At 38.0% G+C, this 24,434-nt stretch overlaps 2 protein-coding genes across 3 annotated transcripts in view; one reads left to right on the top strand and one right to left on the bottom strand.

The window, feature by feature from the left end:
- The first annotated feature begins 484 nt into the window (after positions 1 to 484).
- On the top strand, positions 485 to 19,396 carry KLHL41 (kelch like family member 41). Its single transcript, XM_002812569.4, has 6 exons — positions 485 to 4,032; positions 7,716 to 7,873; positions 7,996 to 8,103; positions 11,338 to 11,523; positions 14,008 to 14,154; positions 18,723 to 19,396. The coding sequence occupies exons 1-6, from the start codon at positions 2,923 to 2,925 to the stop codon at positions 18,832 to 18,834; spliced, it is 1,821 nt and encodes a 606-aa protein (XP_002812615.1). The 5' UTR covers positions 485 to 2,922; the 3' UTR covers positions 18,835 to 19,396.
- Positions 19,397 to 22,899: 3,503 nt separating this feature from the next.
- FASTKD1 (FAST kinase domains 1) overlaps positions 22,900 to 24,434 on the bottom strand; it is a 44,199-nt gene continuing 42,664 nt past the window's right edge. For both annotated transcript variants that reach the window (XM_024243097.3, XM_063712848.1), the window contains 2 exons: positions 23,744 to 23,858; positions 22,900 to 23,077 (listed from right to left, as the gene is read on the bottom strand). In XM_024243097.3, coding sequence (XP_024098865.1) covers positions 22,976 to 23,077; positions 23,744 to 23,858 — 217 coding nt within the window. In that variant the 3' untranslated portion in view covers positions 22,900 to 22,975. The remainder of the gene's footprint in view (positions 23,078 to 23,743; positions 23,859 to 24,434) is intronic.

The raw sequence follows: 24,434 nt of genomic DNA on the forward strand, positions 1-24,434 counted from the left end.
CTAGCGTGGCCAACATGGTGAAACCCGTCTCTACTAAAAATATAAAAATTAGCTGGGCGTGTGGTGGGCACCTGTAGTCCCAGCTACCTGGGAGGGGCACGAGAATCACTTGGACCTGGGAGGTAGAGGCTGCGGTGAGCCAAGGATCGCACCACTGCACTCCAGCTTGGGCAACAGAGCAAGACTCCATCTCAATAAATAAATAAATAATCACATAGCTCCAAATGTAAACCAACTCTAATACAAATTGTAATCCTTAAACCTGTCATTTTTGTAAAAACTAAAAATTACAACTAACTCTGGAATACATCAACCCCCCTTTAAAGTGTTTTGGATGCTATTTTGTAAGAATTTCAATGTAGTTTTGGCAAGAATACATTTACTTTGTAAGAAAATAACTTTGTTTATTAACTTGCTCTTTGTATTTATTGAAACTTCTTTGAATTTTCAAAAATAGGATATTATTTTTCTCATTTCTTGGTTAGGTAAGACTTGTTGACCTCTCTAGGATCATTCGGTGTTTTTGACCACTGTTACCGTGTAAAACACATTGTAAGGAATCTTTTTCAAATAATTGAAATTAGCCAAAGGAGCCTTCTTCTTCCAGAGGGAAAAGTATGTAAAAACATTTAAAATAAGATGCAAGTCTGTATACAACCGTAGACGTACAGTACAACCAAGTGCTAACCTAAGTTTATTAAAAATCAACAAAAGCTACAAATTGGTTTCTTCACTTAAATGGAAAAGGATTTCTACATTTTAAGGATTGGAATTATAATAAACCACCTTTAAGACGAGGGGAAAGTGTGTATGAAAAATTTGTACTGGTCACAGAGAAAATGCTGCCATAACTATTGTTTAAATATTGTTTTTTTCAAGCAAAAGAGACTATAAAATTGCCGACTAGTGAGGAATAATCTCAGATGTCATATGATGTTTGCATCTGACTCATTAATCTTTTCAAATGTTAGATGTTACGTGTAGAGAGAAATGAGTCATTTATTGTTTAAACAAGGAAGCAGCTGTTAGTTTTTTCTAGTGTGTTAAAACCTTTAGTGGCATCTATAAATGGAAAAAGAGTCAATGAGCTCTTCTTTCAGCTGTTGTTTTAGCAGCTGACAGTACCATTGACTTCACTGTGATGTAAAATAAAAGAAAAGGCCTTTACTCATGGATACAGACCTTGAAGTTTAAAAATACAAATTCCTTGATCTGGGGCATTCATTCATTCAACAAATACTTATAAAGCACTCACAAAACCCCTAGGCTATAGCATTTGAAAAGAACAGACACTCCCATAATCCCTGTCTTCATGGAATTTGTTTTTGGGGGTATGTGTAAAAATACCAACTTTTGAAATTACAGTATTTCTACAGCCCTACTTGAGTTCAGATAATGTGACAATATGACTGTGTAATAAAGTATTTAATGGGCCCAGTACGGTGGCTCACACCTGTAATCCCAGCAATTTGGGAGGCCGAGGCAGGCGGATCGTGAGGTCAGCAGTCCAAGACCAGCCTGGCCAACATGGTGAAACCCTGTCTCTACTAAAAATACAAAAATTAGCCAGGCATGGTGGCGGGTGCCTGTAATCCCAGCTACTCGGGAGGCTGAGGCAAGAGAATTGCTTGAACCCGGGAGGCAGAAGCTGCAGTGAGCTGAGACCGCGCCATTGTACTCCAGCCTGGGTGACAGAGCGACACTCTGTCTCAAAAATAAATAAATAAATAAAAGTATTTAATGAAGTATATTATACCATCTATCTATAAACAAAGGACCAATTTTCTTTCAAATCATTACTTCTACCTCCATAATTAATATGGTATTCTATTATAATCAACAACTTACGTTATGTCCCCAGTTATATACTCTTTTTTAAAAAAGAGGGGGCTGTTCTCTATGACTGTTGTAGGACTTCGTCTTGATTTTGCTGTGTTCTAGTGATAACATTGTTCTCATGGGGTTATATTTGTTCTATTTTTTAACCTTTTATTTAATGAAAGATAATTTTTGATACTTTACAGATTATCTTTTGTGATCTTATTTGTATGTGTGTGGACTTTTTTGTTCCCTAGATTGACTTTTAATCATTTTTTCTGGCCCTGTGATTCCTTTTAACCTTTTGCTTTTATTTTACCTTATTATCGTTTGCCACATTAGATCGTTTGTACGACAAGGCAGGATATGAATAAATAATTTTATAATTTAATTCAATATTAATTACAATTTTTCCATGTAAGAATAATTTGGAATGTTTTAGAAAATTAGCAATTCCTCTGCATTTCTTTTTTCAATTATCATGGCAACATTAAAGGTTTTGTAAAACTAGTATATAAGTAAACATCTTTAAGTTTACTACTTCTAAAAGAAATATCTATATCCCACTGTTCTGCGTAGGAAGTAAAAATTTGTATGTAACAATTATTGGAAATGGGATCTTGCTTATGAGTAGTCAAATGAACACATCTCATATTCTTGACCTTTGCATCATTAATTCAGAGAGCCAAGTAGCTTGACACTAGAACATATTTAGAGGAGTGACTCATTTTTATGATTCATTTTTCTGTTAATTCAATAAACATTTTCTTGTAGTAGCCTTTATTAATATATCTTCTAATGTGTTATGTATTTTTAAGCTTTCAACTTCACTTAAATGTCTTGTTGCTTAGCTGTTTCCCTAGTGATTAAAAGTTCCAGTTGTTACTTTCAATCTATAACAGCTGCAAGAACAACTCTTCTTTCCAAGCCAGCTCTCCTAAATTCCCGTTGTTAGAGTTGGTATCTATATTTAGCTAGTGGGATTAAGTTGCAAAGGCTTCAAGCTGGGCAAAGCACACTGATCTGCCTTTTTACAGCTAGACCTGTGTGCTGCAAGGAGCTAAGGCCTTCAGTGTCCCCTTCCTTACCCAGGTTACTCACAGAATGGATTCCCAGCGGGAACTTGCAGAGGAACTGCGGCTTTACCAATCCACCCTTCTTCAGGATGGTCTAAAAGATCTCCTGGATGAGAAAAAATTCATCGATTGCACCCTAAAAGCAGGTGACAAAAGTCTTCCTTGCCACAGATTGATTTTGTCAGCTTGTAGTCCTTACTTCCGTGAGTACTTTTTATCTGAAATTGATGAGGCAAAAAAAAAGGAGGTAGTGCTAGACAATGTGGATCCTGCCATACTTGATTTAATCATCAAATACCTGTACTCTGCCAGTATTGATCTCAATGACGGAAATGTGCAAGATATTTTTGCATTGGCCAGCCGCTTTCAGATCCCCTCAGTGTTTACTGTCTGCGTTTCTTATCTTCAGAAAAGACTTGCTCCTGGTAACTGTCTAGCCATCCTAAGATTAGGACTTCTTCTTGACTGCCCGAGGCTCGCCATTTCTGCCCGTGAATTTGTGTCTGATCGCTTTGTACAGATTTGTAAGGAGGAGGACTTTATGCAACTGTCTCCACAGGAACTGATCTCAGTCATTTCAAATGACAGCCTAAATGTAGAAAAAGAAGAAGCAGTATTTGAGGCAGTGATGAAATGGGTGCGAACAGACAAGGAAAACAGGGTTAAAAACCTTAGTGAAGTGTTTGATTGTATCCGTTTTCGCCTTATGACAGAAAAATATTTTAAGGATCATGTTGAGAAAGATGATATAATTAAAAGCAACCCAGACCTCCAGAAAAAAATCAAAGTTCTAAAAGATGCTTTCGCAGGCAAACTCCCAGAACCTAGCAAAAATGCCGCGAAGACTGGGGCTGGTGAGGTGAATGGTGATGTTGGTGATGAAGATTTACTTCCTGGTTACCTGAATGACATTCCCAGGCACGGAATGTTTGTAAAAGACCTCATCCTCTTGGTTAATGACACAGCAGCAGTGGCTTATGACCCCACAGAAAATGAATGCTACCTTACTGCACTGGCTGAGCAGATTCCCAGAAATCATTCCAGCATTGTTACCCAGCAAAATCAGATATATGTGGTAGGAGGACTATATGTGGATGAAGAAAATAAGGATCAACCTCTACAGTCATACTTCTTCCAGGTAAGAAAGACTTTTTGTATATGTAGTTGCTTAAAGGGAAGGCTGTTACTCACCATCCAGTTAGCCAATTTGTGAATTATTGAGGCTGCTTGCATTTTACTCTAATTGATGTCCTATTCTAGTCCCTTGCTCTTTTGCTGTATAGAGGGTTGACAGAAAAATATTTGACGGCTTTGTTAATGTGTAATAAAAAGTTTGGTGAATAATGAGGTTCTAATTCATGTTTAATGACTTAAGATGTTCTTTATACTATTTTACCAAAAATGCCTTGTTTATAGATGATCGTGACTCTAATCCCTCAAAGCCCAGTATTTTAATAAAAACTAAATTTATTTTTTCTTAGCAGAGATGGGCTGTCACTACGTTGCCCCGGCTGGTCTCAAACTCCTGGGCTCAAGCAAGCCTCCCAATTTGGCTTCCCAAAGTGCTGGGATTACCAGTGTGAGCCACCGCCCCCTGCTGTAAAAACTAAATTTAATCTTTTATACTGTTACCTATTAAAAATAGTTAATGTCTTTCCCCAAATAGTTTCCCTAAATCAAAGTTCTTATACATTATAAAGAAGTAATAATTGGTCAGATTTTCTTTTTTAATTTTTTTTCTTCTTCATCTGCTGGCAGCTCTAAATTGGTCAGATTTTCTACCTTCTTCCAAGTTTCCCCGAACTTCATTTGAAGTTCTTAGAGGTAGCACTTCATCTCTTATTTATGGTTACTGCCTAAAATATAATTTTGTTGAAAATGAAAAAAACTTGTGTACATATTCCACACACTTTGGATTATCTTCTAAGAAAAACTGTCTACACAAAAGTTGCTAATTTGAATTAATTATAGTTAGAAATTTTTATTATATCACATTTATTTGGATCAGAAATATACTTAGACATTAGTAGAACTTAACAATCTGTTTTGTGAAACCACAGAATTTTCCAAGAAAATTAATTCTCCTAAACCAATATACCCTTAGTTGTTTGAAAGGAATTTGTCTTATATTATCAATGTGTTATACTTTATCAGTTTATGAAGGAGTTGGCTTATCCTTTGTCTTCAATAATGCCAGTACTGAAACTTTATAGCTTACAACTGGCTCAAAAGAGTTTGTTTAGGTCATAGCTAATCATGGCCGGGGCTTATGGGCACTTTAGTTGGAAAGGCCAAAGAAAAGCAAGTATACAATGTCATACCACAGTCACAGTATGCTCTCAAAGTGTGTGACATACTTTGCATTCACAAAATACTATTATACCTTTAATCAACTTTTTCTAATCTTGAAAAATGTAGTTGTAATAATACATATTAATCATGTTTCTTAATTTTCAAAGTTCCAGTGAAGAATGTTATAAGTATTTGAATGTGGGTCAGAAAATTTCCCAAGCCCTAATTTTAAAGTCAAATAAACTTCAAAAAGGGCAAAGTCAATGAAAAAGGCTATAAATACATCCAGGAAGTAAGAATGTTATGAAAACACAGATAGATAGATGACAGACATATAGGTAGATACCTACAAATGACAGATCCACGGAATAGTTGTTGCCATGGAGCGATTCTCCAAAATTACTGGAGTTTTAAATTTCATTTCATATTTAATTTACTGAATATATCTATAACACAGTCCTTTTTACTTTCAAGTGTTCAATTTAATCTTTATCCTTCTCTTCCAGCCTAATAAAACCCTTACTTGTACTGACACAGCTTCTTATTTTTGGTTCAAGAAACCTACTTAATGTTCTGTATAACAGAACATTAACAACAGTTATACAAAGCTGGAAGGTCAACTCCCTCTCACTGCAAATGCCTTGCTGCTTTTAAAAGGCACTAATAGAATGGTATGCCAGGATAAAAACACTTCACCATAAAAGAGGGCTGTGACTCATCAGACAATATTTACATGAGAATTTCAGGTTTTATATTTTTCTGCTTGGTCACATCTATTTAAAATGCATTAATTTAGGAGTAATTTGACCTTTGATTGTATGCTGTAAATAGATTATGAGAATTTTTTACCTTGGTAAGAGAGGTTTTTTTCCCCCACTCATTAATTTGAATTAATAGATTCATCAAATTTTTGAAGAGGTCTTAAAGTAATCTAGGTCCAAACCCTAATTTTAACAATGAGGAAAGTTGAACTCAGAGAAGTTAAATAGCTTGATAGCTCCTCTATAAAAGAGACTGGCAGGTAGTCTACTGTTCCATCTGCTAGAGAAAGTGCCCTCTAACGGGTAATATGGGAAGGTAGGCAGTACTGTACAGTATGAGAGTTAAGACCACAGGTATGGGATTATGATGGCTGCTGTTTCCATTTTTTAAAACCAACTGTGAATGTAGATGGCTTGGATTTGAATATCACCTAAAAGTTCTGTATATTTGGGAAAATGATTTAATCTTCCTGTGCCTCAGTTTCCTCATCTGGAAAATGGGGATGATAGAAATGCCTATCCTGGAGAACTAAATGAGGTTACCTGTGTAAAGCATTTAGTTCAAAGCCTGTGACAACAGTCAGAACCCCATAAATGTTCATTATTATTTCCACTATATTACACACCACCTTCATGATCAAAGAATTTCTTTCAAAAGTGAAAACATAAGGGATCAAAATCTAGCTGTTGAAATTAGTGAATGCAAAGCTAACAATGCACATGTGGAGATTAAACTTCTCATGTCATCTAGTCTTAATTAGTGCTTTAACTGAGGTTACTAGACCACATACAGATAGGCTTCCACAGACACCCCTGTCTATACCACAGCCATTTGTATGCACATCTATTCTTAGTATCCAGTGAAACTGGGTTTTATTCATTTTATTTTTGCAATCTAGAAGTGATACGAGAGAGAACAACAAATCTGCAACTGTACTCTTGCAGAAAACAGGTTTCTTGTGCCTTAGTGTGCTAAAATGCAAAGTGTAAAATCTTTAAATTACCAAAAGTAAGTGCTGAAACAGATGCCACCATCACCTACCCCAGGGCATGGGCACAAGGAGATTTTCCTCCTTGGGAAAATCTTAAGCTTGCAGAAGTGGTGGTGACCAAAAATGAGCAGTTACTTATTAATATAAATTAAAAAAAAGAGAAGAGTATTTCAAGTGACTCCCAACAACACACTAGGAAATTCACTTTAACACCTGCCTGTATCAGGAATAATAAAGCAAAACACAGAGAACCTAAAATGTTTTTAAAGAAAGAAAAAAAGATATTGCCCAACATCCCAGTTGTTTGTGGACTGAGTGACAGGTCCAGCTGTCCCCGCTGCCGGCATGGGGAGCATGTTAAATATAGCACGCAGGGGTCATTCACAGTCTGTGACCTTCCCTGCTCTGACAGCATTTTTTCCCCAGTGTCCTAAAAGTATGAGGATCTCCTGTTTCGAAGCTGAACAAGGCAATATGGGAGAAAATTTGACAAGAAACCTCATGGTTGTAATTAACCTCTGGTGATTCTATTTTATTTTTTCTTTTCTTGAAGGCTTGAAGATTTTGATATCTTTATCTGGTAGGCCAAGTAGATTTACTCATTCTTCTTGGTAATTATGCTACAATATGATACTTTGGGGTTGTAGTTTTATTTACTTGTGAGATATTTGACTATCTCGATGACTTCTAAACAACACATAAAGTATAACTTTTTTTGGTGTACTTGTAATTTTTTTCTAACAGACTCCACAATCTCTCCTATATATTTTTTTCAGCTCGATAGCATAGCATCTGAATGGGTTGGACTTCCACCTCTGCCTTCAGCCAGGTGTCTCTTCGGTCTGGGAGAGGTAGATGATAAAATCTATGTAGTTGCAGGCAAAGACCTTCAAACAGAGGCTTCGCTGGATTCAGTATTATGCTATGATCCTGTGTAAGTTGGCATGATATTCCTGTTCCCTAAGCATTCAAGTATATGTGTGCCTACAACATATTCATATTTTCAGAACCTGGAATTTACTGAAAGTATATAAATTCTGTCTCGTTTAATTTTAGGGCTGCAAAATGGAACGAAGTAAAAAAACTCCCTATCAAAGTCTATGGCCATAATGTGATTTCACATAAAGGGATGATATATTGTCTAGGAGGAAAGACAGATGACAAGTAAGTACCCTGAACTCTCATGATTTATGTCCAAATGACTTTTTATTGGAAGGGTTTCTTCCTCTTTTCTTTTCTTTTTTTTTTGAGATGGGGCTTCACTCTTGTTGCCCAGGCTGGAGTGCAGTGGTGTGATCTCGGCTCACTGCAACCGCCGCCTCATGGGTTCAAGCGATTCTCCTGTCTCAGCCTCCTCAGTAGCTGGGATTACAGGCATGCTCCACCACGCCTGGCTAATTTTGTATTTTTAGTAGAGACAGGGTTTCTCCATGTTGGTCAGGCTGGTCTTGAACTCCCGACCTCAGGTGATCTGCCCACCTCAGCCTCCCAAAGTGCTAGGATTATAGGTGTGAGCCACCACGCCCGGTCTCTTCCTCTTTTCATTTGGATCTGCACACTAAAATGGGACATGGTTCTCACCTATCATACTGTGGAGGGAAAATCTTAAAATTTCAAGTCGCTGAAGTAAACATGTAGATACTCAGCATACTGCTAGGAATGAGCCTAATACCCCAATCATAAGCATCCTTACAGTCCAGGCAGCATCTAGGAGCATAATCAAGTCCTGTATTTCACTGATTTATAATTGTATTTTACTACATTAAAACCAATGGGTTTTCTTATTCATTTAGCCATAAGTAGATAAAAATTGAAATGTATCTTTAATGTAGTATTTAAAATATATCTTCTAAGACAATTGTGCATAAAAAATATCATGGATTTGTACTTTACATCCATAAGAGGGACTTTAGATAGGTCAGTTTGAAAGAAAAGCGTGGTGATTGAAAAGAGGGAAGTAAAAAAGACAAAATAAAAACAAAAAATTAAGGCAGTTATTTCTTCAGCAGTGTTCTTCTACATATTTACTCCCTGACAGAGGTAATATTCAAAATGGCTTCCAACTGTTCAAAACTGAGCTCCCAGTAGCACCCAGTATCTTGTGAGAAAACCAGGATGAGGTTTCATATATAAACCTAACTTGATTTCTAGTCAATTCTCAAGGAACCTGTAATCGGGAAAGAGATCTTATAACCCAGAGAGAGGAGAAGTGAGCTCCGAATGCTTCTGAGACAGTCAAACCAGTATAGCCTGTCTAGTAAAATAAGCATTTTCAGTTTAGATGGTGAGAACTAATATTCTGCCCCCGAAAAATCTGCCTGATTTGGCTTATCATCATTTGCCCAGGCCATTGAATTAATAGTGATGTCCAACCCTGAAAAGGGAACCAAAATTAAGAATTGTAAGGGCAAAGCAGGAAAGGAGAGTAAAATATGGAAATGTGTTAGATGTCAAGAACTCTATTCTGGAGTTAATGATTATTGGATATTAGTCAATTTAAATGGTAAATATAGCACAGAAAAGGCGATTTTAAAAAGCAATGGTTTTTAAACGTCTACCTGTATTCAAAGATAACATATTATAAAATTTTTATATCCTCCCTAATCCCAGCTATTCGTATCAGATTTAAAGGAAGGCATATTATATGCTCAGCTGGTGCCAGATCTTATTTTGGGCATTTTTCCTGAGTAAATTGAATGGAAAATCACTACTAAAGAGCATTCTGACTTTGGAAACACAGGAACCCTGCCAAATGATTTAAATTGTTTCCTTCAAGCAGCATTAGTAACTAGGAAATTGATACGTCAGTAAGAAGCATACAGTTCTTGTCAGTAGGAATATATCAATCTTCAGAATATGATTAATTAACACAACACTGCTTGACAAATGTCAAAGTCAAGAACTTTGAAATGAGTCATTATCTAAAAGTAAGTGCTGGGCTGGGTGCAGTGGCTCATGCCTGTAATCCCAGCACTTTGGGAGACCGAGGCAGGCGGATCACCTGAGGTCGGGAGTTTGAGACCAGCCTGTCCAACGTGGAGAAACCCCATCTCTACTAAAAATACAAAATTAACCGGGCGTGGTGGCGTTCGCCTGTAATCCCAGCTACTAGGGAGGCTGAGACAGGAGAATCGCTTGAACCCGGGAGACAGTGAGCCGAGATCACGCCACTGCACTCCAGCCTGGGCAACAAGAGCGAAACTCCGTCTCCAAAAATAAATAAATAAACAAAAGTAAGTGCTGCATTGCACCAGTTCCCACTAATGAATTTGAAGAACATGATTTTGGATAATGTTCTTATCACGAAGTGTTCAAATGATACCAATAGTCAAATATTAGAGGAAATGCTTCTACTCCAGATAACTGGTCTTTTACACAATTAAGAAAAAAATTGTCCTCACAAAAAAGTTGAGGTGTTTTTCATCACCAAATATATCCAGTTAATCAATTATTATTTGGAATTCTGAACTCCCATCAAATTATAGAGAACTTCAAGGAACCATAAAAAACATACTAAGGGCGGGGCATGGTGGCTCACACCTGTAATCCCAGCACTTTGGGAGGCTGAGGCTGGAGGATCACTTGAGCTCAGGAATTCAAGACCAGCCTGGCCAACATGGCGAAACCCTGTCTCTACCAAGCACACAAAACACTAGCTGGGTGCGATGGCGCACGCCTGTGTTCCCAGCTACCTGGGAAGCTGAGATGGGAGGATCACTTGAGTCCTGGATGCAGAGGTTGCAGTGAGCCAAGATTGCACCACTGCACTCCAGCCTGGGTGGCAGAGTGAATAATAATTCAGATGAGTCCAGGTCTTTCTGGTAGCATTTAGCATGTAAAACTGTTCTCATGATTCATCAGCTCAGATGATTTGTTGTCTAATCCATAGTCCCAGATTTCCTAAAATGCACTGGTATGTTAGTGCTAATATAAAATAAAATGATATATCATATAAAATTTAAAGTAGGTATATTTGCACCTAATTATTTTTTAAGTTAACTGATTCATTCCTAGGGTATTCAGATAATAAATAAACTTACCATTTGTTATTGAGGTGCAATAAAACGTTTATGATTTTATTTTTTACTCAAATAGAGTAAAAAAAACTTCAATTGAATTTAGTAGATACGATTAAAATCAGCTGTGCCTGGGGTTCTAAGCAGCTATCCAGAAGTAAAGGTACCCTGTCTTCCAATAGTATAATTAAGTTATAGTTTTGGTCCCCACATTTGGGCTTGTCCTTTGTTTAGTGGCCTATGTTCAAATTAAGAATTCTTTGGAGTTTTCTGATCTTCTGCCTTACTATATATTTCTCATGACAAGCAAAGCCAAATTATTAGTGAAGGTGCTGTCAAAAAAAGAAGGTTCTAAAGGGAACATTTGTTTTTCTGTTTACAGAAAATGTACAAACAGAGTGTTTATCTTCAACCCCAAAAAAGGAGATTGGAAAGATCTGGCTCCAATGAAAATTCCTCGTTCCATGTTTGGAGTAGCAGTCCATAAAGGCAAAATTGTGATTGCAGGAGGTGTCACTGAAGATGGTCTTTCAGCTTCAGTTGAAGCTTTTGACCTTACAACAAATAAGTGAGTTGCCACATCTTAGTATATAGCATGTGAACAACTATACATTTTAATTGTTAACTTTGGATAAAAAGTAATCTTTCTAATTAGGATGTGGGGAGGGGAGGGTACAGAGCCACAGATTACAAAGGAAGTATTTTCATCTGGGTTTCTTTTGTTGTTACTGGATGTAAATCTCGTCTAACATTCTGATGCATTACATGTTTGTAATCTGGAACATATGACCCTTAAGTCAGTGTTGTCATGCTCTATTTGTCCTTGTTATTAACTTTGTGAATTTAGAAATGCAAAGGTAATACTTGTGAATAATTTTGATTTTTTTATTTTTAAGAGACAAGGTCTGGCTCTGTCACCCAGGCTGGAGTGCAGTGGCACAATCATAGCTCACTGCTGCCTCAAACTCCTGGGCTCAGGTGATCCTCTCGCCTCAGGCTCCTGAGTAGCTAGGACTACCACTATGCCCAGCTAATTTTTGTTTTTGTTTTTGGTACAGACAGGGTCTCACTATGTTGTCCAGACTGGTCTCAAACTCCTGGCCTCAAATGGAGGCCACAGTGGGAGGCCTCCCACTGTGGCCTCCCGAAGTGCTAGGATCATAGGTGTGAGCCAGCACACCTGGCCCTGAATAATTGTCTATGTGTAGATGGATATACATGTCTCTGTGGAATCATTTGATTTTAAATGTAGTTTATGAAAAGATCTTCACTTAACTTGTTAATGATTGATATCTGTAAAGTATGAATGCTTCAGAAGTTTTCATTCCTTTATGCTGTTTATAATTTTATTAAAATTTTCATTTTTAAGCTTTTATTGACTTAATGTGAAAAGATATTTGACAGTTATTCTTCATATAAAATTGGTCGTTTTAAAATTTTTGAGCTCACACATCTGGATGAGTATATACCTTTTATATTCCTAGTTTAGCAATGAAGAAAAAAGAGAACTATTATTACTTTTTTTAGAAACATGTATGCCTGACTACAAAACAGACTTTAGTATCTGAAAATTACAAGGAACTTTTGTGGAACACGATTTAAATTATCATTAAAAATAATGTTTTTGAAGACTGTAATGTGGGTAAACACTCATGATGTAAGTTAAGAAGCAACACACAAAAATTGTAAATATCTTCTTAGCTTCATTTATATGTATGGAAGCTTATATGTACCTGCTTTTTAAAAAGATGACAAAATTACACCAAATTGTTGCTTGTGATTATGTCTGTAAGATGTGATTATGGAGATATCTGCTTTCTTGTATACCTTTCTGTACTTTCCAGATTTTCTCAAACTTTTTTTTTTTTTTTTTTGAAACAGGGTCTCACTGTGTCACACAGGCTGGAGTATAGATTTTCTATAATGTACATATATTATTTTTATAATTAGAAAAAAATCGGCTAATTTTTTGTATTTTTAGTAGAGATGGGGTTTCACCATGTTGGTCAGGCTGGTCTCGAACTCCTGACCTCAGGTGATCCACCCACCTAGGCCTGCCAAAGTGCTAGGATTACAGGCATGAGCCACCGTGCCCGGCCTTAGGGTTGCCATATTGAAGGCTTTATATTTAATGAAGTTACATCTTTCAAATATTTTCTAGTAGCAAACTTAGTCATTTACTTTTGGATGCCTGTGCTCCTTGAATTTTTTCCCCCCTTAAAGACAGGGTTTTGCTCTATCACCCAGGCTGGAATGCAGCAATGCGATCATAGCTCACCGCAGCCTTGACCTCAAGGGCTCAAGAGATCCTCCCAAGTAGCTGGGACTATAGGGACATACCACCAGGCGCGTGTGTGTGTGTGTGTGTGTGTGTGTGTGTAGATAGTCCATTTTGTTGCCCAGGCCTGGGTGTGTGTGTGTGTGTGTGTGTGTGTGTGTGTGTGTGTGTGTGTAGACAGCCCATTTTGTTGCCCAGGCCTGGGTGTGTGTGTGTGTGTGTGTGTGTGTGTGTGTGTGGAGACAGTCCATTTTGTTGCCCAGGCTGGTCTCATACTCCTTGGGCTCAAGCAATCCTCCTGCCTCAGTCTCCCAAAGTGCTGGGATTACGGGCATGAGCCACCGCACCCAGCCGCTACTTGAATATTTATTTATTTATTTATTTAGATGGAGTCTCGCTCTGTTGCCCAGGGTGGAGTGCAGTTGCACAATCTCAGCTCACTGCAACCTCCATCTCCCAGGTTCAAGTGATTCTCCTGCCTCAGCCTCCCAAATAGCTGAGATTACAAGTGCACGCCACCGTGCCTGGCTAATTTTTTGTATTTTTGGTAGAGGTAGGGTTTCACCACGTTGGTCAGGCTGGTCTCAAACTCCTGACCTCAGGTGATCTACCCGTCTCAGCCTCCCAAAGTGCTGGGATTACAGGCATGACCCACCGCGCCTGGCTGCCTGGCCACTACTTGAATTTTTAAATTATTATTTCCTATAATTGTTCAGTAAGTACATCTGGCATTTCTTTAAGTTTTACATTGACTATATTTTTAATGATACCTAGATGGGATGTAATGACTGAATTTCCCCAAGAAAGAAGCTCCATCAGTTTGGTCAGCCTGGCTGGATCTCTGTATGCAGTTGGTGGTTTTGCTATGATTCAACTGGAGTCTAAAGAATTTGCACCCACTGAAGTCAATGACATATGGAAGTAAGTTCTCATCACTTCAATTTTCAGAATCACATATTAAATCAGATGACTGATAAACTATTTTGTGGTAAATAATAAGCCAGATTTTCCCAACGTGCAAGCTACTTCTTGGTAGTAGACTAAACACTTCAAACCTAATTGAACTTTTGTACATGCCACTTACTTGAACAAGTATCTACTTCTGGTTAGCTCTGAGCCTGGGAAAGAAATTATCTGGGCCTGTTTCTTACTATAAAATGAGAGTTGGACCTTTGATACTGTCAGCTTCATTCCACCTCTAAGAGTATAATGCTGTAGGCATCCAGTAGAGTGAAAGCCTCTTTGCTCCAGAGTAGTTTATTTCCTAACAAAAGAGTTCTAAAAAAAAAATTATGTTTTTTACTTTTTTATTTTTATTTTTTTGAGACAGAGTTCCTGTCACCCAGGCTGGAGTACAATGGCAGGATCTCAGCTCACTGCAACCTCGGCCTCCCGGGTTCAAGTGATTCTCCTGCCTCAGCCTCCCGAGTAGCTGGGATTACAGGCATATGCCACCACGCCCAGCTAATTTTTATATTTTTAGTAGAGATGGCCTTTCGCCATGTTGCCCAGGCTGGTCTCGAACTCCTGACCTCAGGTGATCCACCCGCCTCAATCTCCCAAAGTGCTAGGATTACAGGTGTGAGCCACGTGCCCGGCCTAAAGAAACATTTAACCTCTTGAGCTTTCCACTACTTCATTAGTTCTGTTTTCAATCTAATTTAAACAGCCTTCCAATTGTTTGAGGATTCAGCTAATAAATGCTTTTTTAAAATGAAAAAAGTCAAAATAGCAATCCATTTCACCTGCCTGGAGGTGCCAGGCAGTTCTCCTAAGTATGACACTTGAAATTGTTACTCAGTTGAACATTTTAGTGAGGCTATCAAAAAAAAAAAGTATGTTTTTATTTTATTTTTAGCTGAGATCGCGCCACTGCACTCCAGCCTCAGCAACAGAGCGAGTCTTAAAAGAAAAAAAAAAAAGGAAACACAGAATCCCAGACCCTACTGAATGAGAATCTGTATTTTTTAACAAGATTCTCAGGTGAATTGTTTGCACATTTAAGTTTATAAGTACAGCTTTGGAAGAGTGCCATTTATACTTAATCAGTGAAGGCATACCACTAAGCCTGAGAGTGAAAAGTGGGTATTATTTGTTCTATACCTTAACCAGCAGATGCTTTATTCCCAGATGCTGAACTAAAAAGGCTGAAAAGCTGGTACCTTAACCAAACAATGATTTGTGCATTAGACATCATTTCCCCATGTTGTAATATTAACTAGCTGTGTAGAGGGCAAGAAAAAAAGTGGCTATGCAAGGAAATTAACTATTATCCCTCCTCCCCCCAAAAAAGAGGGAGGAAGAGAAAAAAAATGAGATTTCCACGGAGCAAAGAGGCTAAAATTAGCAAGACAGTGAGATGGGGAAAAGCTGGAAGCAGTAGGAAAAAAGGATGAACTAATGAAGGCTGGGAAGGTTAGGGTTTTTTGGAAAACAGAGCCAGGTACCAAATATATAAATGGGCAGTGATTCTCAACCCTAGCTGTACGTTACAATCATCTGGGATGCTTTTAAAATATACCAGTGTCTGGGCCTAAACACAGACCAATTATATCAAAATTTCTGGAGGTAGAGTTGAGCATCCCTAGTTCCTAAAACCTTCCCAGATGATTTTTTTTTTTTTTTTTTTTTTTTTTTTTTTTTTTTTTTTTGGTGAGACAGACTCTCACTCTGTCACCCAGGCTGTAGTACAGTCTTGTGATCTTGGCTCATTGCAATCTCCAGCTCCTGGGTTCAAGCGATTCTCCTGCCTCAGCCTCTGGAGTAGCTGGGACTACAGGTGTGTGCCACCATGCCCGGCTAATTTTTGTATTTTTAGTAGAGATGGGGTTTCACCATATTGGCCAGGCTGGTCTTGAACTCCTGACCTCAGGTGATCCACCCACCTCAGCCTTCCACAGTGCTGGGATTACAGGCGTCAGCCACCGAGCCCAGCCCCAGATGATTCTAATCAGCAGCCAGGGTTGAGAAACACTGATATTAAGTAATCGTGCTGTCAATCAGTGGGACCTCCCTGAAGCCCTCCTGGTTCCTAAGGGTTATCAAAAGCCATGCTGCCCCTGCAGGGAAAAGTTACAGGCAGCAAAAGAAAGTACAGAATCTCCTGCTATAAAAGTGGCCCTGACATTGTTTAGGGAACCTAAAAGAGGGATCCTCTCTGATTGTGGTTTATTTTGCGATTAGAGCAGTGGTTCCCAAAGTTGCCTGCACATTTGAATCACCAGGGTGCTTCAAAAAATACTAACACCTCTGTCCCACTCATATTGACTGTGATTTAATTGGTCTGAAGTATGGCCTGGGCTTTGGAAATTTTAAAAGATCCATGGATGTTTCTATATGTGTAGACAAGTTTGGGAACCACTGGATTGGGTAAAGAGAAGAGGGGGGCATTCATCACTATCTGCTTGGCTATTTTGAGACTGGTATTTCCTAATTTGGGGTAGGATCTGGAGCATGATTCTCAAACTTTGCTGCATATTAGAAACACTTGGGGAGCTTTAAAATATCCTGATGCCCAGGCCACCCTTCATACCAATTAACTCAATCTCTGAGAGTAGGACCTAGGCATCAGTATCTTTAACATCTCCAGATGGTTCTATTGGCAATTAAGTTTGAGAACCTGTAATCTACTACAGTGGTTCCCAAAGCAGCATCAGCCTCACCTGGGTACTTATCAGAAAGGCAGATTCTCAGGTCTCACTTCAAATCTGTTGAATTAGAAACTCTGGGGGTGACAGGGCCAGCAATCTGTGTTTTCACAAACCCTCCAGGTGACTTATATGTGTGTTAAAGTTGAAGGCCGCCGATCTAGAGAAACATGGCTGCCTATTTGCGCTCAATTTCCCAGTGAACCTCCCTAACCATACATGCAGAGGTGAAAACTCTCAGTATACCACATTCTCAACATAGACCCTCTTACTATGATATGTAAAAAAAAATTCCATTCTTGTATTTTTTTCTTGAAATCATTCCATTATTTAGGATTGACCAAGCTGAAAGTAAATATAACTGCCAGGAAGCAAACATTTTTAAAACTCATTTAACCTTAACCTCATATTGTTTAAATGTGGTCACTTTCTTCAGGTCATTTAAAACTATTATTTATCTCTTAATTTGTTGCCCTGAATTTTATGTAATTAAGGTTATTCCCTTTATTAGTAGCAAAATATTTTTTGTCTGCTTTCCTCTACATAAAAATCAGTGCATGGTACAGTTGTTGAGAACTAATTTGGAACGTTGATGAAATTAAGTCAGTGCATATCTTACGTAGGTACAAGCTAATTTTAGTAATTATTTTAAATCTCCTTCATTCATCACAGAATGATTTGGGGTCAATCTTTTTTTTTTTTTTTTTTTTTTTTGAGATGGAGTCTTGCTGTGCAATCTTGACTCACTGCAACCTCCACCTCCTGGGTTCAAGCAATTCTCTTGCCTCAGCCTCCAGAGTAGCTAGGATTATAGGCGCACACTACCATGCCTGGCTAATTTTTATATTTTTAGTAGAGATGGGGTTTTGCCATGTTGGCCAGGCTGGTCTCAAACTCCTAACCTCAGGTGATCCGCCCCCCTCGGCCTCCCAAAGTGCTGGGATCACAGGTGTGAGCCACCACACCTGGCTGATCTGGGGTTGTCTTGTGCCAGGTCTTGACAATTTGTGGAGAGATATTAATATATTATTTGTCCTCAGATGCCTTTGGGGCTTGAGGACATTGATATGGGGGGGAATTAAAATGGAGTGATAATTGCTATAATACCATATAAAGGATGATATGAGAAAGAGAAAGCAACAAACTGTGCTTAAGGAAGGTGAGAAAGGTTTCAGAGAGAAGGAAGCATTTAGAATCTTCCCACACAAAGAACATATTCCAGGCACCAAGCAGAGCAGACATGTTCAGCACACATCGTACAAGGGAATTCAAGTTGTCTGTATCTTTATAACCTTGAATATTCAGAGATGAAGACCAGTTCTTACCTAAGTCAAGTGCAAAGTCTAAGAGTAGTCCTCAAACAGAACAATAAAGGGGAAGGGGAACAAATTTTCATAAAGTGACTGCTGTGTATCAGGTGCCATGCTAGGCACTAGTGTATAGGAACAATTGAAGGCATAATTAAGTCTACCGATAGTCCCTGCTCTTCCCCAGTTCTTTCTCTTAAGAGTCTGCTTACTTTGACTCAGAGACCAGCCATCTTCATCAGTTCAAAGGTGAATGTTTAACTGCTTAGCTATTTATTCCTCTTCTCTGAAGTCTTTGATTCCCAGAGAATGCTGAACTGCCTAGGCATCCAGATTAAATACTGTGGCCGTAGTTCAGGCACATGTTCATCCAGACAATGCATATTTGGGAGATATTTCTGTTCTACCAGGCAGGTGCATCTTCTTCTGAGTAAGAGCCACTAGGGTTTTTTCAAAGATCCACATTTGTATTCTGAACACAGGGAAACCTATGGAACTAAAGATGCTTATTGATTGCTTTTTTTTCCTCCATCAGGTATGAAGATGATAAAAAAGAATGGGCTGGGATGTTGAAGGAAATACGTTATGCTTCAGGAGCTAGTTGCCTAGCAACACGTTTAAATCTCTTCAAACTGTCTAAACTGTGAACAAGGTGACAAAACATAATAGATTGGGAGGTGGTTTGTTTGGTGAATGGGGCTTTAATTTATTCTGTTTTTTAAAAGCTTGTACAGACACTCATGTAGAAATTATTCAGGAAGTTATTGTCTAAGAGATGAGCAGTAGGTAACAAAACCTCAGTCACTGACTCTTCAATGTAATGATCAGAGCTTAAAACCATTTTCTAATAATAAATTAAATATTCAGTTGAACAAATTATTTTGTGAATCTGTTTCACTCGATGGATTGTAAAGGAGGCTCCTAAATTTGAGTTGTTTGCTAATCATTTCATTTGCATCATTAGAGTATCCTTACACTGATTTTCTATTACAATTGGAAGTGGAGAATATGTGCATCTACACTAAAAAAATGTTTAAAATATCAAAAACCTCTCCTTGTGCTTCAAAATGACAGGAATCCTGTGCATTATACTAAGAATTACATGCCATAAGATGACTTCAGAAATGCTACTTCAGAAGTGTAATAAATGGATGGGGAAATCATTTGATGGGGAAAAGTCTCTTGTAAGTAAAAGTAGTCAAATTCAAATGGCCTTTTCTCTCCATTCTTTTTTCGACACTGGCATAGTATTTGTGGTTTCCAAATCAAATTTTAAAAATTTTAATTTAAAACCAGTAAATCACAGTCTTCAAGCCATTAACTAAACTACAGCATCTGTGGCAGGAGGGTGAGGGAGCACCCTTAGGAAATGGATTGATTCTTTAAACTGCTGGGGCAGAAGTTGGGGTGAGTGGGTGATGTGGAGGAGGAAGTATATTCACTGGTTTAAATTTTGGCTACACTCCATGAAAGGGCTACCTATTTGCTAAATTTCTGACAGCAAGGAAGGTGACTGTATTATTTCATTTTCTGGGATGTGATATCCTCCATTCACTGTTCCTTCTTAGTGCATATAGTAAGTTGACTCCTCAATCTGCTCATAACCATCACATTCAACTCTGTGCAAGTCATCAATTAATCATCACTTTTAGCCACACACCAACTTATAAGTCTCACATAGCTTTCATAGACATATATTTGACTTCTATCCTTACCCATATTATTTTCTGAAAAACCTGACTTGGGACTAATTTGGAACATTCATGATTATTTGTCAAGGAGTTGCACAAAGAACAGATCTAAGTGTCCATACACCTTTTTTTCTCTACCATAAATAGAGAAATATATTTAACAGAAACAAGTTTTATTTTGGGTATTTAAAGTAGAATCCTGATTACTTTTCTATATTGAAAAATACTTTTCTTAATTACAGCATGAATACGGAATCAAGAAATTCCCAAAGTGGAAAATCCTACAGGTTCTTCAACAAATAAACTGTTAGGAAGAGGAAGGGGCACTTATAAAGACAGACTCAAAAGGGTGGAGGAAGAGGGGGCCACAGGGATTATGGTGTCCAGAAATGTACATCTGGGTGATAAAACTGTAAGAAGTACTTACTATAAAATCAGGATTGAGGTTACTTTTGAGGAGAGAATGCCAATCTACGTAGATGTAAAATTAAGTTGTAAAAATAATGCTTCTTGCAGGGTTTGAGGATGATGATGTTCTGGAATCAGATATGGGTGATGGTTGCACAAATATACTAAAAACCACTGAATTATACACTTTTAAAGGGTGAATTTTATAGTATGGGATTTATATCTCAATAAAAAATGCTTTTGTTTATAACAATCTAAGTTATTTAGATAGAAAAATCATCAGTCAAAAAATAAGAGTATCTATATAAAGAAAACCATTTGAATCAGATAGCCTAGAGCAAGGGTCCCCAACTGGGCCACACAGCAAGAGGTGAGCGGTGGGCAGGCAAGTGAGCATTACCACTTGAGCTCCACCTCCTGTCAGATCAGCAGCTATGTTAGATTCTCATAGGGGGTCGAACGTTATTGTGAACTGTACCTGCGAGGGAACTAAGTTGCATGCTCCTTATTAGAATCTAACTAATGCCTGATGATCTGAGGTGGAACAGTTTCATCCTGAAATCATACCATCCCCCAACTGCTGTCTGTGGAAGAACTGTCTTCCGCAAAAATGGTCCCTGATGCCAAAAAGGTTGGGGACTGCTGGCCTAGAGAGAGTAGGAGATGTGACAGGTAAAAAGTTAGATCATGTGTAACAACTAGTGAAAGTATACCAGGATTATTCAATCAAGATTTCCATGTACCACAAGTATATAATGACTGAATTTTTAATTATTTATATCCAAAGGAAACCCTTTATAACCCTCATCAGCCTAATCATTTTATTCTAAAGTTGCATAGTAAAATATTTTAACCTATTCAAGGGTTTAGTTCTTGTTATCACTTGCTTGAGAAATAAAACACATTTCATGGAAATTAAACACTGAATTTAGCATTTCCACTAATATGAGTATGAGGAAATTCAGAAAGAGGAAGAGACAATGGGACATCTTTCACTTACTATTCTGATTTTGTTTTTCACAAAACGTTTTGTGAAGTTAATATTCCACAAAATCATTAAGTATTGGAGTTCAAATCATGCAAAGTTATTGGATATTTTAAACATGTACTTCAACTAAGCCTAAGCCAAATATCAGTGAAGCAAATTACATGCAAGACACATATTTTAAAGCTATGCTTACGATTGAAGGCACTCCAGCTACCAACTTATTTTGAGATAGTGTGAACTGAGAGGGTCATGGAGTCAGAAGATAGCCACGTTTCAGATGGTCAATTACCTCTACCACCAGGTGGCCTAAGTGAGAGTAGTTAGGCTGTGGCCTGCTGAGCACAAAACCATCACTCTTAGAGGAAGGGTTGGGGATTATATCACATAGTAGGCCCTTAGTAACCATTTTATTGAATAAATGTGTTGTAAGACAGGGAAAAGCCATTATTCCCTCAATGTGTAGGATTACACCAGGTCAAGACTGGTCCACTCAGCTACTACCCCATTTCTTTGCTTCCATTTAGGAGAAAACGTATCTCCTCCCATTTTCTCTTGAACCAGTCAGGCTTTCACATGCACCACTTCAAAACGACTATTTCCAAAGTACTAATGATTTTCATGTTGCTAAATTTAATAGCCATTTCCCATTTCTCATCTTTCCTGACCTATCAGCAGCATCTGATACAACTACTCACCTCCCCCTTGAAATGCTTTATCCACTTGGCTTCTAGGAAGTATTACTACCTTCCTTCCTCCTACCTCATTGGCCATCCCTGCTCAGTCTCCTTTCCTGATTCCTCCTCTTCCTCTTAATCTTTTAATGTTGGAGCACCTGAAAACTCAGTCCTCAGACCTCTCCTCCATTCACTCTTCTCTAATCTCATTTTAAGTGATTTCATCTACTCTCATGGCATTGAATACTGCTGACATTTATACATTTATATCTGGGGCCTGGACCTCTTCCCTGACCTCCAAGCTCATTTACTGAATTCTCTATTTAATATATCCACTTAGATGTTTAAAAGACATCACAAACTCGACATATCTAAAACAAACTTGTGATCAACCCCCACCACCTGCCCCCCCCAATCTTGCTCTTCCTGTAGACATCTTAGTTAATGCTAATGACATCCTCTTAGTTGCTTAGGACAAAAACTTAGAATTATCCTTGACTCCTATTTCTCTCATACCTTATATCCAATCAGTCAGCAAATTCTGTTGCCTTTATCTTCAAAATACATCCAAAAAATCTGACTACTTCTCATTACCTCTACTGCTACCACTCTCTCCAAGCCACCATCCACTCTTGTCTGGATTATTGCAATGACCTCATAAAGAGTTTTCTTTCTTACACATTTGCCTCATCATAGTCTTTTCTTATCTCAACAAGGTAGCCAAAGTAACGCAGTTAAAATGTGAGTTCGCATCATTCCTTGCTTGAAACCCTCCAATGGCTTCTCATCTCGTTCAGAATAGCCAAGAGGTTGTATTTGACTCTATTATCTCTTATCTTTTCTCTTATACACTCCCACCCCACTCCCCACTTGTTCTGCTCCAGCCACACTGGATCCTTTGTTATTCTCAAACATGCCAGGCATGTTCCCACCTTAGGACATTTGCACCTATTTTTTAATTCAGACAGGCCACTTTATTAAAATAAGTCCAAATGTAACACATGATAATATTCATTTTAAATAAAAACTACAAACATGACTTGACTTCTCCAAATATACGTTCTCTCAGGTAGTCCATCCGAGCATCCTTTGTTGACAGTGCCATAGAGTTCCATTCAAACTGAGAAATCTGAAAATAAGTAATGTAGTTTGAATGAAAGTTTTAAAGCAACAACAAAAAACATTGAGGAAGAGGAAGACATATAAGCACTACCGATCAAAGCTGTAGGAATCCTGTGAAATTAGTTTACATAAGGATAGCCTGTGAACCTTTATTGGAAGCCAAGTGGATCCTTCTGACATTGCCTAGAATACTTTTTTCTGTTCCTTTCATCCTCCTTTTCCTACAATACCAATGATGGACATTTTTTCCTACATAGTCTTCTATATTCATACCTAGTTGTTTCCTCTGATAACTCTATCCATCTCTACAGTGCCTCTCTCCTTTGTAAGATATAGAAATCATAAGATATAGATATTCTAAAGACAATAAAATAAATGACAACTTTTATTTATTTATTTTTATGAGACAGGGTCTTGCTCTGTCACCCAGGCTGGAGTGCAGTGGGATGAACACGGCTCACTGCAGCCTCAATCTCCTAGGATCAAGCAATCCTTCCACCTCAGCCACCCAAGTAGCTACAGGCATGAGCTATTGTATCTGGCCTGTTTGAGTGATACATTTGAAAAAATATATTTAAAAAGGTAATTCTAGAACTTTCACATTAAAAGGAAGCACATGTACAGCTAGTGTCTCTGGGCTTTTTAGAGGCTGAATTACATGAGTATTTCATACCTGAATTACACGATACCCCAGAATTTCCAAATGTCGTTTTTTCATAGCAGGTTTTCCTTTCATGTGAGGGATATTTCTACAAAGTGCTTTTGATTCCAAAAATTCCAAAGCAATCCTACATAAGATAAAAAATATTTACTCTAAAGTCAAAATAAGAAACTGAATAATTACAAGCTTTTCAGAAACAAGATTGCATCTTTATAAACTAACAAAAGCCAATGAATATAAATGAGTATATCAAGTTATGTTTCTACTAAGAAATCAGTAATTGATGACAAACCTATTTAGTTACACAAAATTATTGTAAATATTTGTCTGCTTTCATCCATTTTTTTGGTCCGATATATATTTACACACGCCTACTATATGTAAACCACTGTGAGGGGTACATATATGAAGCAACACAGCTTATAGTCTAACAGAGAACACATGATGTATAGTAAGTTACTGTAATGCAGTGTAGGAAGTGGCTAAGTGCTATGAGAAAAGTAGAGAGGTATGGGAGCGGAGAAGAAGATACTATTTTACTTCCAGTTGAGGACAATTCTTTTGCCACTTTAGTTAGGGAGATTGCTGGGCTTTGGACAGAAGAAGGGAGAACATTAAAGCAGAAAGGAGAGGAAAAGCAAAGTTACAAAGGTGGAATGTATGACATATGAGGAACAGATTCCACTACCTTCAATCCTTGATC

This window comes from Pongo abelii, chromosome 11, assembly GCF_028885655.2.
Source record: "Pongo abelii isolate AG06213 chromosome 11, NHGRI_mPonAbe1-v2.0_pri, whole genome shotgun sequence".
Lineage (NCBI taxonomy): Eukaryota > Metazoa > Chordata > Mammalia > Primates > Hominidae > Pongo > Pongo abelii.

Bases quoted from the DNA above. Each gene is read 5' to 3' on its own strand.
- KLHL41 (XM_002812569.4), top strand. From the start codon at position 2,923: ATGGATTCCCAGCGGGAACTTGCAGAGGAACTGCGGCTTTACCAATCC. The intron at 4,033-7,715 runs GTAAGAAAGACT...TATTTTTTTCAG, and splicing joins TACAGTCATACTTCTTCCAG to CTCGATAGCATAGCATCTGA. The intron at 11,524-14,007 runs GTGAGTTGCCAC...AATGATACCTAG, and splicing joins TTTGACCTTACAACAAATAA to ATGGGATGTAATGACTGAAT.